At 45.2% G+C, this 20,036-nt stretch overlaps 1 protein-coding gene across 6 annotated transcripts; it reads right to left on the reverse strand.

The window, feature by feature from the left end:
• Nucleotides 1–1,715: 1,715 nt before the first annotated feature.
• VPS52 (VPS52 subunit of GARP complex) lies at nt 1,716–19,958 on the reverse strand. Of its 6 annotated transcripts, XM_034990415.1 has the most exons (21): nt 19,885–19,899; nt 19,603–19,740; nt 18,665–18,749; nt 18,463–18,515; nt 18,205–18,280; nt 17,947–18,014; nt 17,468–17,643; nt 16,916–17,066; nt 16,520–16,620; nt 16,275–16,407; nt 16,074–16,131; nt 15,589–15,722; nt 14,964–15,119; nt 14,388–14,506; nt 13,858–13,981; nt 13,487–13,582; nt 13,277–13,384; nt 12,988–13,053; nt 2,907–3,018; nt 2,583–2,701; nt 1,716–2,131 (listed from the first exon to the last, which is right to left on the reverse strand). In XM_034990415.1, exons 2-21 carry the CDS (start codon nt 19,690–19,692, stop codon nt 1,901–1,903), a joined length of 2,256 nt encoding a protein of 751 aa, XP_034846306.1. In that variant the 5' UTR covers nt 19,693–19,740; nt 19,885–19,899; the 3' UTR covers nt 1,716–1,900. The 6 variants fall into 6 exon arrangements, with proteins under 6 accessions (XP_034846306.1, XP_034846307.1, XP_034846305.1 ...); XM_034990416.1 differs by having other exon boundaries at nt 1,716–2,381; nt 19,603–19,958; XM_034990414.1 differs by having other exon boundaries at nt 19,603–19,927.
• Nucleotides 19,959–20,036: the final 78 nt, after the last annotated feature.

Consider the following 20,036-nt stretch of genomic DNA (forward strand, 5'->3'; position numbering starts at 1 on the left):
CCCTGCAAAATAACGCGCTTATCGGTCGTCTGAATATTTGCGTTCCGGGATGGACAGAAGCGGCCTGTGCTAAAATCAAAGCGCCTGCCTGCACAGCCCTTCTCCCATAGGAGCATTGTTGACTTTCGATTAAGTCGCCTGTCTTGAGGAAGTCTTCCTCGCGGAGTATCAGAGGCCCCTTTCTGTGGGGAAACTGCTCTTTGTCAAAACAGCGTGCACCTCCCCTATCCCAGGTCCCAAACCCTGAGCGAACCTTCTTCCTGTGCACCTCACGCTGAGGCCGGAGTCAGGTCAAATGTGAGAACTGCATCCCCCAAGGTTGAAAGTTAGAACTGGGGGAGGGGGTAGGTGGGCGAGGAATGAGAAGCGAGAAAGGAAGGCAGAGGGACAGAGGATTCCTGGGGCGAGCTTGCGGCCCTCGGAGCCCAGCACACCACCACCCAGCGCGCCGCAGGCCTCAGGGAATGTCTGGGGCAGAGTCAGGCAGGGTAATACTGGAAGGACGCCGAGAGCAGAGAGTTGAGTGGCCGTGACGCCGGCTGAGGTCAATTAAGGACACTGCCCTGATTCCGCCCCTGAGGCGTCTGGGCCAGTCAGGAGCCGCCCACAGTTCCCTCCCCCTCCAACACCCAGTTCCCCACCCCCCGGCACTTGGGCCTCGGGTGCCAAGGCTCTCAAAGCAGAGGAAGCAGCTCTGACGTCTGGCTTCCAATCAGAGCGCGGCTCTCGGAGATGGGCGGAACCCAAAGAAGGCAGGAGCGGGAGAAGGCCCCCCTCCCGCCACGCCCCCACCCCGTGGCAGCCAATCGGGAAAGCCTGCCAGCCAGGGCCGTTCCAACTCCGCCTCCCGACGCGTCCACCTCCTTCTCACCGCCCTCCCGCGGGGCGGACCCGGACCCAGCGCTTGGCAAACTCGGGGCGCCTTTGAAGACCCTTCCCCTCCCTGCCTCGGCGGCTGAGCCCGCATCCAGAGGGCCTAAGCGGGGGGCAGAATTCATTTTCCTTCCGTAACTCGTTGGGACCTGGGAAGGAATGCTCAGGCCATAGGGGAGAAGGAAACATCCCCAAATTATCATTTTCTCCGGACTGCGTGCGCCTTTCCCCTAAAGACTTAAAGGCGCCTCCGTGTCTCTCCGGTCTAGAGTCTGAGTTCAAATGAGGTGTATAGGTGCAGCAGGAAGGCTCCAAGTCAAAACACAGAAATGGGTGAAATAGGCATTCTGGAAACCTGTCCTACCGCTGCCCCTGTCCTACCCCTGCAAGGGCTGTGCCAGCCACAACCAGAGGAGCTAAGAGCTGATGTTGTAGGAGAGAAGACAGTCCCAGGGTCAGCTCAGTGGGGAGGGATGCAAGGAAAGCCCGTGTTGGAGAACCAAGGTAGCCTGTGGGACAGTGCCTGAGGCTGCACAGCCATGTTCCCAGCCCTTGAGGCATTTGCCATTTTATTTTTTGAGGCATTTGCCATTTTAACCAGAGGCCACCTTCCTCCATCAAGTTGGTTACTTATGAACTAGTCGCCTCCGTGAAACCAATGCAGCCATTTCTTTGGCCTGAAGCAGCTAGAGGTTAAAGGTTACTATCTGTACCCCTTCTTTTTGGACACCCACCAGAAGGGAGGTAAGCCCAGGAGGTAGCCACAGCCAAAAGGTGACCCTGGAGCAGAAATGGGGGCCACCTGAAAGTCCCGGGAGGAAGGAGATGGGAAAAGAGTGTTATGTCATATTAAATATTTATTGTTTTCTGCAGACTGGGCTTGGAGTAACTCTCAAGCCAGGAGGGGACTGGTTAGTGTTCAAGTTTCTGAGATCTTAGGTCAAAAAGCTACAGAAAAGAAATCACTGAGTGAAGGAAAAAAAATGACTTGCCTTGCCACCAATTCCACGAGTTGAGGCTTTGCGCCTCAGGACATGATGACAAGAGTTGAGTAAACCAGATATTGAGACAGTGAAGGTTTTACTGGGGGAAGAGAACTTGGGTGAGGGGTGGTGAAATTGGGAAAATGATAAAGGCTGTTTTGGAAGCCCAGGAGGAAGTGGTCCCAGGTTTCAGTACACCTGAAAACAAGGGGATCCAGCTTATCCTGATGAGGCAGGGTCCGGAGAATGAAGGCAGGGTGAGGCATGTCAAGGACCTGGGAGGCAAGTGGAAAACCGGTAAGGAAACCCCAGGTGAAGAGTCTGGGATGGGGTGCAGAAGTCCATAGAGAAGGCTGGTGGATCCCAGGGTCCAGCACATCAGAAGTTAGGCTTGTGTTTCTTGAGCTCCACCATTAGGTGATGAATGTTGATGAGCTCAGCCCGGGCAGGGAGAGCTCGGAGCTGGGGCTGAGAGAGCACCCGGTGGAAGCGATGATAGAGCTGGATCAGCTGGGTCAAAGCTCCCTGGTCAGAGAAAGTCAGGGAAGGATCAGGCTGTGGGGTGGTGGTGCTAAAGATGATGTTAGCAATCAGGCTAGGGCTCATCCAGAACTTTGGGCATGCTGGATATTGAAGATCAAGGGTCACCTGGACGATGCTGAGCCCAGGGAAAACCACTAGTGATGGGAGTTGGGAGGGGAGTGAGGCCCGGGAGCTACAAGTCACCTGGATGATACTGGTTCCATTTCTGAAGTTGGTGAAACTCCGCATCACATCCTGACTCAGAGACTCCACTGATGATTTCCAGGAACTACCAAAGCCACGGATCAGCTGAGTAACCCGGGCTGATGGCAGGAGGAAGGAGGGAGGGTGTCAGAGGAGGACTTGGCTAGGTGATCTTTGACCCCTAAATCCTCCACAAGGCACAGCCCTCCTCAGCATCCAACCCCATTTTTCTGCTCTACCCCTCCCCGTGGAATCTGCATCCTCTCATTTTTCTTTTCCACTCCCCTTACCACTGACCCCACCACTACCACACCATCTTCATACCTTCTTCCCCTCGAAGTCGCTCAGCCTGTCCACGCTCAATCAAAGCCTCAGCTTCCTTCACAAATGCCACCAGACCCCCAAAAGGGGGAGACAATAACTCTTCAATGAATTCCTGTAGAAATAAACACACACACATACACAGAGTCAAGTGTCCTGGTGTCAACAGATTTCCCCACTTCCGGCATCATGACAGACCAGGTCCTCAGAATACTCCCAGAGCAAATTATATACTTGAAGACACCACTGGTCTCACAAGAGGTGGGGGAAATCTCCAAGGAGTCTCCCCTCTTCAAAAACAAAAACCAAAAAACTAAACTTGAGCTGGAAGCAGAGTAACGAGAAATTGGGATCAGGGCCGGAACCAGAGGGGTGGGCAGCTGGGAGAGGCAGGGCTGCCAGAAGGCAAATGGCCATGGCAACTCTGCTCTCTAGAAACCGAGCCTGATGCCAGATACAAGTGGAGACGCGGAGCCTAGGTCTCTCGCGAGAGCCTCAAAGGGGTACTGATGTAGATGGAGGTGGACTGCATCTTTCAGCCACTGCAAAAGCAGAGGCAAATCCTCTTGACAGATAAATATCCTCAACCCCATTTTAGGCCCATATGACTCCCCCTGACTAAGATCGAGCAATGACCTCAAAGATCGTCAGACACATAAGAAAGGAAACTACTATGAGAGGCAGGAGACAATAAGCAATGGACTCAGACCTCCAAAGACTGCCAACATCAGAACTGTCAGATATATAGTGGTTGTGCATTCTGTACGAAACGTTCAAAGAATTAAAAATATAGACACAAAGATGACGACTCAAGATTAGGAATGGACAGACTTGAAACAAAATGAAATTTTTAAGAAATGACTTAAAATTTTTAAATGTTTTTAACTTTAAAAAGTCAACAGGTTAAACAGCAGATTAGAAATACCCAAAGAATGGTAACACCTAATTGAAATTTATAATTGAAGAAATAACTTAGAATGAAGCACAGAGAGATAAGGAGATGGAAAATTTTTAGACACTGAGAGGTACAGAAATCTAATTCATGGATGTAGGCAGTGAGCACCGATGGCTACTGACAGAAAAGGAACCAAAAAGACATTATGTGTCCTGATGGAAGTACACACTACTAGCTCTCAATTATCCTGGAAAAAAAAAAAAAAAAACCAACTGCAATCTGATCAAACCTTTTCATCTACCTACACACTTATGGGGAAAAGAAACAGTTTAGCCACACCATGGAATGTGATCCGCAAAATCCAGACTGTATGTTATTCTACATGACAAATGACTCAGTGACTGTTTCTTCCACAGAAAGAATACTGAGGAGGGGAGCAAAGATGGAAGGGCACTCTATAGATTATAAAGAGACATATGTATGGACCATACATGGGTGCTGATTTGAACCATAAAAACCATTTATGAGAGGGGTGCCTGGGTGGCTCAGTTGGTTAGGCGACTGCTTTCGCCTCAGGTCATGATCCTGGGGTCCTGGGATCGAGCCCCACGTCCGGCTCCCTGCTCAGCGGAGAGCCTGCTTCTCCCTCTCCCTCTGCCTGCCACTCTGCCTACTTGTGCTCTCTGTCAAATAAATAAAATTTATTTTTAAAAAAAATTTAAAATTAAAAAAAAATTTTAAAAAAATTTATGAGATAACTGGAAAAATCTGAATACTAGCTCTTTTAAGTGAGATCATTTTTTTAAAGTGTAATATGTTGTGGTTTTTAAAACACATCCTGATACAGGTGAAGTGATGATGTATAAGATTTAATTCCAATTAACTGGGGGTGGGGCACCTAGGTGGCTCAGTTGGTTGGGTGTCTGCCTTTGGCTCAGGTCTTGATCCTGGGGTCCTGGGATCGAGGCCCACGTCGGACTCCCTGCTCAGCAGGGAGCCTGCTTCTCCCTCTCCCTCTGCCCCTCCCCTTGCTTGTGCTCTTTTTCTCTCTGTCAAATGAATAAGTAAAATCTTTAAAAAAAATAACTGGGGGGCAGGCACGGAAGGATAAGCAATGAGTGCTGATAGAGATGAAATAAAACTACCCACGAGTAGTTACTGACTGAAGAGGATCTGTGATGGTACCTGGGGGTGCCACCCCTGGGGGATGGCACCTGGGGGGTCCACTATGCCATTCTCTATATTAGCATGTGCATTCAAAATTTCCCACAACAGGGGCGCCTGGGTGGCTCAGTTGTTAAGCCTCTGCCTTTGGCTCAGGTCATGATCCCAGGGTCCTAGGATCAAGCCCTGCACTGAGCTCCCTGCTCGGCAGGAAGCCTGCTTCTCCCTCTCCCACTCCCCCTGCTTGTGTTCCCTCTCTCACTGTGTCTCTCTCTGTCAAATAAATAAATAAAATCTTTAAAAAAAAATAAAAATTTTCCCACAATAAAAAGTTAAAATTGGGGTGCCTGGCTGAGTCGGTAGAGCATGTGACCCTTGATCTTGGGGTTGTGAGTTCAAGCCCCACATTGGGCTCAGTGGGTTAGGTGTCCAGCTCTTGATTTCGGCTCAGGTCACCATCTCAGGGTCATGGGATAGAGCCCTGTGTGGGGCTCAGGGTGGAGCCTGCTTGGGATTTTCTCTCCCTCTGCTCCGCCCCCACCCCCCACTTTCTCTTTCTCTCTAAAAATTAAAAAAAAAAAAAAAAAAGTTTTCCACTCTTCCCACAAACCATCCATTTACATCCACTGAAGGACATCAGGTAATTAATATGAGACTGGGGAGACATTCCCAAGAATGGATCTTTCTATAATTGAGGGATCTTCATTTGTAATATCACTTTGAACAGAGATTAAATAACCAAATTCAACCTATTCCAGTTGCCCAAATGCAATAACCCACTCTTAACAATGTAACAGTGGGGGGCACAGGGAGTGTACTGCAAAGGGAAGTTCAGCTAAGAGCAATGAACTGTCCTGTCTACCACAGTAGCCATGACTCACATGTAGCTATCAATCACCTGGAGGCCCAGGTCGGACTCCCTGCTCAGCAGGGAGCCTGCTTCTCCCTCTCCCTCTGCCCCTCCCCTTGCTTGTGCTCTCTTTTTCTCTCTGTCAAATGAATAAGTAAAATCTTTAAAAAAAATAACTGGGGGGCAGGCACGGAAGGATAAGCAATGAGTGCTGATAGAGATGAAATAAAAAGGTTACAACCTTCGGTTGTAACTGAAATATGCCGTAAGCATAAAATATAAGCATAAAATATATAAGATCCATTCTTGGGAATGTCTCCCCAGTCTCATATTATATGCTTCTAAGACTTCATATGGGAAAAAATTTAAATAATTACCAACTTCTTATTGGTTATATGTTGAAGTAATGATATTTTGAATACACAGCTTAAACAAAATACAGTAAGTTCATTCCATCTATTTCTTTTTACTGTTTGAAAGGTAGCTACTAGAAAATTTGAAATTACAAGTGGTTCCTATTTGTAGCACATATTGTATTTCTATTGGACAGCAGTGGTCTAGACTTGGAAGCTTTCTTTATGCTATCAACTAAAAGAGAATGTTTTGGGAAAAAAAATTAAAAAAGAATATTCTGATAGCTGAGAGCTGACCAGAGGGAAACAGTGCACTGGGCTTTGGCCAGCAATCTTTCCCACACACAGTATCAAGAAGCAGCCCAGCAAAAAGGACTGAGAGCACTGATGGCAGGTGGCTCTCTGGCCAATCTCACAGCACCTCAGCTGCTCTCAGCAGAGCCCTCTGGTTTAAGGGAATTGCAGTTCTGAAGGCAGAGCTGACATTTCCTCTGGTCACCTAACTGCAGGCGAGGACAAGTTTTCTTTCTGGTCTTCTTACATGTTTATTTTACTAAGAGAGAAGAATGGGAAAGTTTAACCTAAAACTAACCCAACCCCAGAAAGAAAGAAGAAAGAATGGAGAAAAAACAACATTGAAAAGATACGGCTGTGAGGGGCACCTGGGTGGCTCAGTAGGTTAAGCGTCTGCCTTCGGCTCAGGTCATGATCTCAGGGTCCTGGGATCGAGCCCTGCTCGGCGGGGAGTCCGCTTCTCCCTCTCCCTCTGCCCCTCTCCCTGCTTGTGTTCTCTTGCTCTATCTCTCAAATTAATAAATAAAACCTTAGAAAAAAAATAAGGCTGTCAATTTTCCCAAATTAATGAAAAAGATAAATTCAAAGACCCAGGAAACACAAGATACCAAACAAGATAAATAAAGAGAAATCCACATCTAAATATACTGTGGTAAAACTTCATTATACCAAAGAAAAGAGGATCTTTTAAGAGCAGTCAGAAGGAACAGACTGCCGTTTCTAAATGTTGAGAGAAAGTAATTTAGAATGTGACAGTAAGCCAGCAAAACTATCTTTTTCTAACAAAGATAAAATAAAGGCATTTATATAAAAACAAAAATGAAGTTTACTACCAACAAACTTTCACCGAAATATTTCTGTAAGATTACTTCAGGAAGAAGAAAAATGACCCCAAAAAGATCATTTGAATTTTAAAAAGGAACAGTGAACTGGGAAACATGCATGGAAATCCAGATAAAAGTTGTCACTATAAAATGGCAACAATTAAAAGTAGAACAGAGGGGCATCCGGGTGGCTCAGTTGGTTAAGTGTCTGCCTTCGGCTCAGGTCATGATCCCAGGTTCCTGGGTTCAAGCCCTGTGTAGGGCTCCCTGCTCAGAGGGGAGTCTGCTTCTCCTGTTCCCTATACCCTCCGCTCCCCAGTCCCACTGGTGCTTCCTCTGTTTTTCAAATAAATAAATAAAATCTTAAAAAAAAAAGTAGAACAGAAATAAAATACTGGTCACTAATAGCATGGAAGGCAGAAGAGGGAGGAATGACTGGAGCATTAAAGTATTTTCAATGTTTTAAAGTCTACATGTTTGGGAGAGCAGTTAAATATTAAGTTTAAATGTCAAGCTAAATATGCAAAGAAGTATTTAAAGGACAAATGCTAAAAGAATGGAATATGAAATCCAAACAGTCAGAAAAAAACACAGTGTGGAGTCTGTTTGAGATTCTCTCTCCTCCCTCTGCCCATCCTGCTTGTGCGTTCTCATGCTCTCTCTCAAATTAAATAAATAAATCTTAAAAAAAAAAAAGAAAACTAAAAATGGTAGAAAAAAGTCCAAATGTAACATTAATCATCATAAAAATAAACAGATTAAATCACAAGTTAAAAGGCAGATAACCCAATTTTTTAAAAGTTCCAGCTATATGCAATTTATAAAAGACTTAAAATGTAAAAACATAAAAAGGCTGAAAGTAGAAGAATGGAGATAAGTTAACAGGCAAATATTAATCAAACTAAAGCCAACAGAGCTATGTTAGTATCAGACATAACAGGCTTTAAGACAAAATTATTAGAGCTAAAGTGGGTCATTTTATCGTGACAAATACTTCAAGTCACCAATAAGATCTAACAATTCTAACCTTTTAGGAATTTAGATAAAATAAGCTGAAACTATATAAAAGCAAAAGTTGATAAACTGCAGTGAAAAAGTGACAAATCTATAAATTTCAAACATATCTCCCAACTACTGATAAGTCAAGCCCACACAAAGTAATCAGTAAAGATGTAGATAATGTGAACAATACAATTAAAAGGCTTGGATCTCCACACTTAGCAATTAAAGAATACATGTTCTTCTCAAACACACATGGAACATTTACAAAAGCTGATCATGTAACTAGGCCACAAGTGAATCTAAACAAACTTCCAAAATCAGCACCAAAAACCACGTTCTCCATCCACAATGCAATTAAATTAGACATTAATAACAAAAAGATAAATACGAAAACTACTTCTGGAAATTTTAAACACTCCTCCAAAAAAAACCTCATGGAGCGAAGAAGAAATAAATAACTGAAATATACAAATTCTTAGAACGGAATTATTTTATTTTTATTATTATTTTAGAACTGAATTATTTTTAAAATGCTACATATTCAAACCTGCAAAATTCAATAAAAGCAGTAATATGAGGGAATTCCATTGTTTTAAATCTTCAAGGATGCTTTTGCTGGCAAGTTCTACGAAACCTTTCAGGGAAGAGATCATTTTAATCTTAACTCTTTCAGAATAGAAACAAAAATGGTACACTTCCTTTCCCCCTCCTTCTACAAATCCAGTATGACTTTGGTACCAAAACCATACAAGAATACTACAAGAAAAGAAAATCAATGGCCAATATCACCTATGCACAAAGGAGCAAAAATTCTAAATGAATTACCAAATCCAGAATTGTTTAACATTCTAAAATCTACAAATGTCATAAACCATAAAATTGGTAAAGAACAAAAGCCATATAATTACCTCAACCATTGCAGAAAAAACACACATTCTTAATAAAAAATTCAATGATTTTAATAAATAATAACTCTTGGCATACTAGGAATTGAATACCAACTGTTGGTGAGGATGTGGAGAAAAAGGGACCCTCTTGCACTGTTGGTGGGAATGCAAGCTGGTGCAGCCGCTGTGGAAAATAGTATGGAGGTTCCTCAAAAAATTAAAAATAGAATCACCATATGATTCAGTAATTCTACTACTGGGTATTTACCCAAAGAAGACAAAAACACTAATTTGAAAAGACATATGCACCCCCATGTTTATTACAGCCTTATTTACCATAGCCAAGATACGGAAACAACCAAAGTATCCATCAATAGATGAACAAAGATGTGGTATGTACATACAATGGAATATTAGCCACAAAAATAAATGAAATCTTGACAGTTGCAATGACATGATGAATCTAGAAGGTATAATGCTAAGTGAAATAAGTCAGCCAGAGAAAGACAAATACCGTATGATTTCACTCATATGTAGGATCTAAGAAAGAAAACGAAGTAAAACAAGAGACACACCAAAAATCAGAATCTTAAATACAGAGAACAAACTGGCGGTTGCCAGAGTGGGCAGGTGGGGGATGGATGAAATAAATAAAGGGGATTATGAGTACACTTATCTTGAGCACTGAGAAATGTTCACATTTGTTGAATCATCATATTGTACACCTGAAACTAATATAACACTGCACATTAAATTATACTGGAATTTTAAAAAAATGAATTACTGATATGTAATGAAAAACAGTAATAATAATAACTTGGCATACTAGGGATTGAAAGGAATTTTCTTAACCTGTGAAAGGGTATCTATAAAAAGCCTATAAAACAAGACTATAAAAAATTTTCTTAACCTGAGAAAGGGTATGTATAAAACAGCAATATTACTCTTACTGGGGAAATGATGAAAGCATTCCTTTTAAAATGAGGAAAAGATAAAGGTTCTCACTATCATCACTTCTACTCAATTATTCAACTTTATGCTGGAGGTACCAGCCAGTACAGTAAGAAAAAGACATAAGAAATTAAAGACTTAAGGATTAGAAAGTTAGAACTAAAATTGTCATGTCTATATAGAAACACACACACACACACACAATCTCCAGAAATGTTATTAGAATTGTAAGTTAAAGGGTGCCTGGGTGGCTCAGTTGGTTAAGCGACTGCCTTCGGCTCAGGTCATGATCCCGGAGTCCTGGGATCGAGTCCCACATCGGGCTCCCGGCTCAGCGGGGAGCCTGCTTCTCCCTCTGACCTTATCCCCTCTCATGCTGTTTCTCTCTCTCTCTCTCAAATAAATAAATAAATAAAATCTTTAAAAAAAAAAAAAAGAATTGTAAGTTAAGGAGGTGGCTGGCTATATGGTTGATATACAAAAACCAATAGCATTTCTATTGGCAGTTCAAACAACAAGAAAATTTCTTTCTCAAATGATAATATTTAAGTATCAACAGTTTATTTAAAGGACAAATTCCAAAAGAATAGATCAGAAAGCCTGAACAATCAGAAAGAAAAAACGTGGTAATTATTCCTAGTAATTCCTAGTACTCCTAGTAATTATTCCTAAATAAATGTGGATTTATTCCTAATAGGAATAACTACAGTAACAACTCCTAGCACACTAGGGACTGAGAAGAATTTTCTTGACCAGATAAAAGGCATCAACGAAAACACTCACAGCAGCATTACTCCTAATGGGGAAATGATGAAAGCATTCCCTTTAAAGTCAGGAACGGGATAGGGGTTCTCAGTATTACCCTTCGACTCAACTGCTCAACATTGTCAAAGAGATCCTAGCCAGAACAGTAGGAGATCAAAGATGTAAGAAATTAAAGGCAAAGGATTAGAGAGGATTTATTCACCCCTAGGGGGTGAAATCTGCATATTACACCTGCCTAAGAATAACTGACAAAAGATCTGCAATGTCTTTGTGCTGAAAAAGGGGTTATCAAAAAACATTATAGAATATCTTAAAAAATGGGAAGCCCATGTTCATGGATGAGAAGTTTCAATATCACAAACTATCAATTTTTCCAAACTGATCCAAATTGATCAATGCAATTCCAATCAAAATCCTTAAAGTTTTTTCAATGTGAAAATTTACAAGCTGACAATAAAATTTATATGAAAAATCAAGAGGCCAATAATAAGAACCTCCTGAAAAAAGTAGAATTTGCATAATTACAAAGCATAATTAAAACTGCACTGCAGGTTAGACAAATTGATCAATGGAATAGAACAGAGGCAAGACATACATCTCTACAGTTTTCTACGTAATAGAGGCACACTGTAGATCAAGTGGAGAAAGAAAGGGATTTTCTATAAATGGTTCTATGCCCATTACTATCTATATATAAAATATTAAATTAGATTCCTACCTCACATCATACACAAAACCAATTCCAGGTAAATTTAGAGCTTAAACATAAAAGAGCAAAATTCTATAACATTAAGAAGAAAATGTAGTATATTTTTCTGACCTTGGGATAATACGAGATTTCTTAAATGAGACAGAAAAATCAAGAAAAGATCAGTAAAGTCAATCATATTAAAATTAAGAATTTGTCCACCATAAAACAACATAAAAAAATAAAAATAAAAAATAAATAAAGCACTGAAGGATATCTGCAACCTATCAAAAGATTGGTTTCATAAATATAAAAAAGCTCTTCTAAATCAAAAAGAAATACAAATAGCCCAATTTTAAAAAGGTCAAATGCTATGACAGATATTGTACAGGAAAAGAAAAATCTGTATGACTTTTGAACATTTGAAATGATGCTCAATCTCATTAGTTATCAGGAAAATGCATATAAAGACCCCCAACAAAATACCTACCAGAATGGTAAAGATAGTCTGATAATACCATGTGTTGGAGAAAATATTGCTCAGTGAGAATTCTTACACATTGCTGGTAAGGGAAAAACTGGTATACCACTTAGGAGAACAATCTGGCAGTGTCTCATAAAGTTGATTGCTGGCAAACCCTATAAGCAACAAGCCAATGCTGACTTCAAAGAGAAATTTTTATAAAACTTATCTCCATCTACATGCACTAAGAGACGTAATTGTTCACAAAACAATTCTCACAGTAGCAAAAAACTAGATAATCCAAATGTCCACTGGCAGAATACGTTATATTCACACAACATAAAATTTTATAAAGTGAAAAAGAATAAGCTGCAGCCATATATAATAATATGACAATGTTGGAAAAATTATGCATGAAAAAAATCCTGTGACTGCTTTTATGTCACTCAAAAATAAAACTAAATGGGGGCCCCTGGCTGGCCCAGTGGGTAGAGCCTGCAACTCTTGATCTTGGGGGTCGTGAGTTTGAGCCCAATGTTGGACATTGAGGTTACTTTAAAAAAGTAAATAAATAAATAATTTAAAAATCTTAGAAATAAATAAAACTAAGTAATCATCGTTTTGCCATACTTAAAGGCGTATTTTTAAAAGCAAGAGCATGGTACACACAATATTAGGTCGAGAGATTTAAAAGAGTGACAGGCAAGGAAATGGGTGAGGAAGAATTCATTGTTTGATGCTGGTTATCGCCAAGGTATGTGGGGTGTTCAGGGGCACGCGTATCATTAAAAAAAACACAAAAGAAAATAAAGCAGACCAATAGTTCCAATTCTGTGTACCTGAAGCCCTCTAAGTGCTACTCCCTACAGATACACACACACACACACACACTCACAGAACTGAAAATAGCACACGAGACTGTCCCTCTCTTCTTCCCCACTTCCCTACCTGTGTCCGAGCATTGAGCAGCTGCTGGAAACTCTCAACCTCCTTGCTGTCATCTGCAGCCCGCTCCTAAGGGAAGACAAAGGGAAATCTCAAGTGTGGGGAGAAGCAGCCCTTCACTTCAGGATATCCTCTTCCTTCCACATTTACTGTACTTGGCCAGGCAATGGGCCAGACACCAAGAATAATACATGAACAAGACCAACATCATCCCTGTCCTCCCGGAGCTCACAGAGCAGTAGGGGCAGCCAGACTCTCTGGGAAGGGAGGAAGGGAGACATGGTGTCTGTACCATCAGCACACCCAGCATCATGTCATAGTTGTTGATCAGGAACACAAGCTGCTCCTTCCTTGAGGAGAACTCGGCTGCCACTCGGAGGACAAAATTCTCTACTTCCACCTGGAAAAGCCAGAAGGAAGAGATCACACAAGGAGGCCCTCGTCACACTCCAGGCCACTGCCGCAGCCTAGCCGCCGGGAAGTCTCTCCTGCCCACCCTCACCTGTAGCTGTCCCAGCAGCTGCATTGTCCGTTCGTTGGGAATTGTCTGATTGATGCTGACAAGAGCAGACGAGAACTCTGCATATCGGCGTGTGATCTGGGGCAGAGAAAGTGGGAAGAAAATCACACCGGCCCCCTCGCCCAACCAACACAACCTCCCAAGTCCCTAGGAGCCAGCCAATCAACCTCTGTGACTCCCACCCCCAATCCCTCTACCCAACGGGGCCCGAGTCACCCTGCCCCTAGACTGCCCCCCACACACAGTGTGCCCAGTATCCAGCCAGGCCCACAACACAACTGGGAACCTGGCCCACAGTGAAGCTAAGAGCCCTGCCTTTCAGGAACCCCTCTGTTACCCTTGCCCTCTCTCACATAGTGGGGCCGAGTATCCAGCCCCCCAAGGCGCTGAGGGTCAGTGCTTCGGACACTCTGGACATTCATCTCCAGGATCAGCTCAAATCGTGGCCACAGCAAGGCAAGCACCTGCTCCCAGTACCTGCAGGCTTAATCAGAATCACAGATCAGCTGGCAAGAAATGGGGGGGGTATCATGATAAGCACTGGGTGACACATGGAATTGCTGAATCACTGTATCATACACCTGATCATACACCAAATACAGAAGAACACTGTATGTTAACTAACTGGAATTAAAATGAAAACTTAAAAGGCCAAAAAGAAATGTGGGGGGGCGGTGGTCGGGTTTCTGTAGGGGAACCCAATTAACAGCTGAGGGCTGGGGGAGGCAGGACTGGTATGAAAGATGAGTCAGAAAGCAGTACTGTCCCCAGGCAGATGAACAGGAGTAAAAGTCAGGGTGTCAGGTCAGTAGCAGCCCAAGGGTCAGGGCAGGGTCATGTAAGACCAAGGGTTCAAGGGCATCAAGGACCAGAGCTCAGTGACCTGTCCAGGGCAGGAACATCCCTCTTCGCTGCAATGTTGCGGAACCGGAGGACGATGTGGATACAGAGAAAAACAGCAATGGCATCGTAGCAGTCCGTGAGATAAGACTCCAGGTGTTTCTATGATTCAGGGACAGAGTATTGGAAAAGGATGTTTGTTACTCTGTCCCCACTGGCTATGGACAAATGCACGTGTTCCTCTGGGGATGCAGCACTGGGAGGGAAGGGAGTGAGTTCTCGGGAAATGCCCCCTCCTTCCCTGTCCACTGGCCACTCAGGTGGTCCTGCTGCCTTGCCCATCAGGATCTATGCTCACAAGCCCATCATAGTAGAAGTCAAGGCTGAGCACCATTTCGGGGGCCCTTAGTTTTCAGATGCTACTGCCTGGGTGTGGGTCAATAGTAGGGGTAGCCTCAGGGACCCCAAACTTTGAGGGTTTCATATACTCTGTACTAGGCTTAGACATTTTAGAATGAGGGGGTCCTGGTTTCGGTATCACCAGAGCTATGACCCCACCCTGGTGCTGCAGAGGACTGAGGACAAAGGGATCCAAGAGCACAGGAGCTGGGGATCTTACCAGGGTCATGCCGAGTGTGCGACCCATGACAGCATGGAAGAGGTCGTGTGCAGCCGAGCCAGACACAACGAAGAATTCACAGATGAAAAGATATTCACGGCAGGAATTGTCTAGGAGGGCGTAGTGCTGGCTTCGGAAGAGGGCCTCGAATGGATACTAGGGTGGGAGAGGTGAAAAAGAGAGACAGAAGGGATGGACCCCCAACACTGACTCCCGTAGATATCGCTGGAAAGATCAACAAGCCTGGGTAATAAGAGCTCAGGAGCCCTTCCCATCTAACCCAAGTACAGGCTGTGAAGGAGCACCCTGAATGGGTACTGAAATGGGGAGGGGGATGAGGGGCACAAGAGAAGAACCCACCCCCACCTGCTGTTACTATGCCACCCACCTCCACAACCTGCCTCATGACATTCCCCTCAGCCAGTCTCGCCCTCTATCTGTCCTGAAGTCAATGGTCTCAACCCTCTTCCCATCACAGAACACTTGGGTGACCCAAGGCGGCCACTCCCAATTCTAAGGGGATTGATACAGGGGACTGCAGGGTGGGGAGCTTTGCCTAGAGGTCTGGCCTCCCCCCACCCATGCTCGGCATCCCCTCATGACTGACTCTTGTTCCTTCTCCTACCCTCTGTTCTCCCCGCTGGGCGGTGTGGGGCACCAGGATGGGGGCCTCCAGTTCAGTGGGGGAAATGACAGAACCACGGGTCCCCAGGGTGAAGATGGTGTTCCTGCTGCGGAGGGAAGGCTTCGAGAAGAATCGTGAAGGGTCAGAGTCAGGGAAAACAATAAGATCACAACTGTAACAAACACATAGGCTCAGTACCTTCAGGAACTGCAGGCAGCCAGACACAGCCTAGATGTCCCTCCTTCCCAGTACCAGGGCCCCACCCCCCTGACACCTGGGAATGGACTTCAGAGAGCTTCTACCCTCCCTGACATCATATGCAAAACTATGTGTCAAAAAGGCATGTGACTTTTTCTGGGGAGGGGGGCCATAGCCTTTATCACATTCTCAAAGGTTTAGGCCCCAGAGAAAAAGGCAAAAAGCAGTGTCTTTGAGGCACCCTCACTGTCAAGGACTAGTAGGTGGGTTCCTCAGCTCTAGGATATCTTTCTTTGCTGTATCTTCTACACCCATTAGATCATCCTTCTCAGCAACTTCCTCGTACTAGGAAAAAAGAGAAGAGAGAACTGGTAACCATCTCTTCCCATGGTGTGATAAGAAAATTTTTTTCCACTGTCCAGTCTTGACCAGGTGTGGTCCCTCTTCCCAGACCACGTGCCTAGGAATGCCTCTCTCTTTAGCCTCACCTGCACCTTCATGAGCCGCCCCAGGTAAGAGCGATAGTAAGACAGGTAGATCTTGCTCAGTGTTTCCACATACTCATCCCTGATCTCCTTCGCTGTTGCTCGTTCATTGCCCAGCAGAAACTGATAGAAGAACCTGGGGGGTGCCGGGGACAAGTCAGTCTCCCTGCCTCCCCCAAGAAAGCAAACACTATACGGGCGGCTCGACAGCTCAGAGGCCATCCTGAGCGCTTCCTTTGGGCAGTGACCTGTACTTCAGCAGGGCCGTCTGGGGGATTTGATAGTTGGTCATTGGTTTTCTGAAGGAATAAATTTTCTGAAGAATGAACTCTCGGATCTTCGTCACCGCCTAGATGGGGGGGGGACCAAATACAGAGCATTAAGCTGCAACCTTATGACTGTTTGGGAAACAGCAGGGCAAGTGCCACATGTTAAATATAGGAGGATGGAGGGTGGAGAATACCTCTTTGGTATTTCTGAAAATTTTCAGGGGAACCCAGAGACATGACGATGAGCTCTGCCAGGTAAAGGCAGGGTGAAGTTCTTCGGGACGGGCTACAGGGTGCACTGCCAGGGAAACCCAGGTTGAAGATGTCAGGGAGGCTGGTTCTAGTAATCTCTGGGGTATCATTCCCACCCCTCACCTTGACCCGGAGCCGGTCGAGTATGCCTCTGACATCAGCGCAGGCTGCTGTCCCTCTACCTTCCTGCTCTCGGACTGCAGCTGCCTTGGCGTCCAGTTCCTGCAACTGCTCCAGGAACCTGGGCTCTGTCACTGGCGCCTCCAGAATTGCCCTAGGTAGCAGGGACGGGTGGAAGGGGTTAGGAGGGAGACCTGGACATTGCTAGACCCCAAACCCCATCCCTTACATCCAGCCTGTTGCCTCTCCCTTCTTATGCTGAATCATGTAGTCAGGATATATGTACAAAGTTTTCTGTTCCTGAAACCTCCCCTCTGTCTCATGCCCATAAGCCTTGAACACCCCCCCCCCCCCCCCGCAATAAATGCCCAACCCTGGATAATTCCTAATCTTGGATGCCTAAAGCATACATCAAGGTTGAGTTGTCAACCCACCCATCAGTTTCTGGAAGGCACTTGATGACCTGAAGCCGGAAACCCATGTGGTAAGTAGGGGAGGTCACCCTAGGCCATCTACCTGCTATAGACATTGTAACTCTTCAAACTGGCAACTCACGTGATCAGAACAGAGGGCACTATCAGACCATCGACAAGTTCCCCAAGTTTTCCCCGAACTGCCTGGCGGTTTCGAAGCCTAATGTTCATGGCTCCTGACTGTTCCTGCAGTGTCCGGATCTCAGAGCTGATAGAACTGAGGTCACTCTGAAAAGCTCCCAACATCTGCTCCATGCGCTGGGGGGAGGACAGAAGATGTTGCTGGAGCGCCACAGGGTTGGCAGGGGACAAATGTGCCACCTAAGTTTATTGGCGAAGTCTTCAATATCAGTCCCTGAGGGTAGCAGGTGATGAGGTAAGAGGTGCCCCAAAGGTCACTGGCAAGTAACATTAGTATGGCACTAACAACAAAAGAGGCTGCTGAGGTCATCCTGAAAGTGAATCTAACTATCCCCACCTGAGGCTGATGACCTAAAGAATGACACCAGAGACCATGATCTGGCTCAGGGTTATTAGGGGTCACAGGTCATGGTTACTAACCTCAAGAACAGCATCACAGGCTGTGATCTGGTTGTGCAAAGATGCTATATTCTCACTCTCTTGGATATCTGACCCACAAAAAGTCAAGGGGCCTCACCATAAAGTTGGAGATTCTCAGACCTGCAGGACCACTCCAATTTTTCCCTGCGATGACAGAAACCTCAGAGAGAAGATGTCAGCCCTTACTGGGCTGCCTGCACCATGCTCCACAAAACCCCTATTTTAATAACATCACCCTTTTTCTCTACTGGAGGATACAATCCCGGATGGATTTCTGCTCAATCTGCTGTAGCTCCAGCTCAACCTGCTTTGAATAGTGACGGAGATCCACACCCTGGGAGAACGTAAACACAACAGGTTAGGAGAAAGTCGCAGTGAAGAGACACTGGGACAGGATAACAAAGGACTAGAGGATAAGACACTAGGGTAATATTATAAAAGCGAGACTGTTTCCTTTTTTTCTTCTTTGAGGGGAGGGTAAGCAGAGGGGCAGATCAGTATAGCAGAAAGCCTCACCGTTTTAAGAGCTTCCTTTACTAACTCATCCTCCAGATTTGCCTGAATGTGAACTGGAAATAGAAGTTTATCATAAGGGTCCAGCTCCACAGCGCCCTCTCCCGCAAATGAACATCTGTACACCAATCCCTGCCTTATTACTTCCAGCCCCCATGCCTCTCAAATCAGAAGCAGTCTGCATCCACCTCGTGCCATCGCTTACCATCCACTTCATCCAGGATGAATTCATCAGAGGAGATGTCCAATTCTCCAAGTTGTAATGGCTCCTGAAGACCAGGACCACTCCCCTGAAGAGGGACAAGTTAATGGGAAAGGACAAGGAAGAGAGAGGGAGAACAAATATAATGGGATAATCCACATACCTTCAGGGAGTGGGGGAAGGTGCGGACAGGCTGGGATTTTACTGGGAGCCATAGATACTGAGTTAAAAAATTCCAAGAGTTTCACACTGTACCCAATCTACTACTTGGGGCTTCTGGATAGGGAATATGACAAAGAGACTTGCAAGCCACCAAGAGAGTAGAGGTGTCCCAATGAGAAAAATCAGGGGTTGCAGAGAACAGAGCAGAACTTACAGTTGAATGTAGGATACCCAGACTCCTGCTATCCTAGGAGCTCTATCACAATCCCTGTGGAGATCACCAGCCCTTCTAGAAATGTCAGCTAACAGTGTTTACCTGCGTGCCAGGTACCATCTTTCATACATCATTCATCTAATCATAACCAACGATCTATATGGCTAAGTCTTATTATTTCTTTCACCTTATAGGTGTGGAAAGTTGACACAGAAGTCGGTCAACTTGCCCAAAGACACACAGCATGCAAGAGGCAAAGCTGGAATTAGAACCCAGGCAATCTGACTATAAGCCATGTTCTTAACTTTTACACTACACTGCTTCTCTATATTCTGCCGCAAAATCTGGAAGTTAATCGAAATTCTGCCTCTGAAACCTGACTCTCGGCCATTCTGATTCCCGCTCAGACTCAGGCCCGATCCCAAGAAGGGATATGGAAAGCCACACAGGTAGCATCACCGGTAGCAGCTGCGCCCCCACCCTTGTGCCTAAACTCAGCCCGGGCCTTTCTGACGCGAGGACCACCGGACAAGACTCCGCAAGAGAAAAAGCCCCGCATTCTCACCAGCGGGCCCTCCTCCTCCTCCATATCTGAGGCCCCGGCTCGCAACATCAGCTCTCGGGCAGCGGCCGCCATGGTCGCAGCAGCGGCCATTCCGCGCAGCCTCACTTCCGGCAGCTGTCAGTCGCTGTTGAGTCCGCCCTGCGGTGGACCAACAAATCTTAGAGGGTCTTGCAGAGCGCGAAACCGTTCCCAAGTATTTGAATTAGGTTGTTGACTCCAGCCTTCCCCTTTCAGCCTAACCACTTCACCCAGCTGCAAATGGGAACTGGGCGTCTTACGCACAATCTCACCCCGGAACCTTTGTTGCTCTCACTCTCAAGAACTTTACGATCAGTAAAGAGACCGCACCGGAAGTTGTGGCTACCAATAGAGATTCTCAGAAGTCGGATTGGCTCTGGCACCAGCGGTTTTCGGAAGCGCTTCAGCATGGTCGC

The sequence above is a fragment of the Mirounga leonina genome, unplaced genomic scaffold (genome assembly GCF_011800145.1).
Source record: "Mirounga leonina isolate KUSES-001 unplaced genomic scaffold, KU_Mleo_1.0 Mir_53, whole genome shotgun sequence".
Taxonomy (NCBI): Eukaryota; Metazoa; Chordata; class Mammalia; order Carnivora; family Phocidae; genus Mirounga; species Mirounga leonina.

Excerpts from the sequence above, each read along its gene's own strand:
- VPS52 (XM_034990414.1), bottom strand. The coding sequence starts at position 19,692 with ATGGCCGCTGCTGCGACCATGGCGGCCGCTGCCCGAGAGCTGATGTTG. Across the intron at positions 18,015-18,204 it reads GCAGAAATCCATCCGGGATT|ATATCCAAGAGAGTGAGAAT; the intron begins GTATCCTCCAGT and ends TTTGTGGGTCAG. Across the intron at positions 2,702-2,906 it reads GCGACTTCGAGGGGAAGAAG|CCCGGGTTACTCAGCTGATC; the intron begins GTATGAAGATGG and ends TCCTGCCATCAG.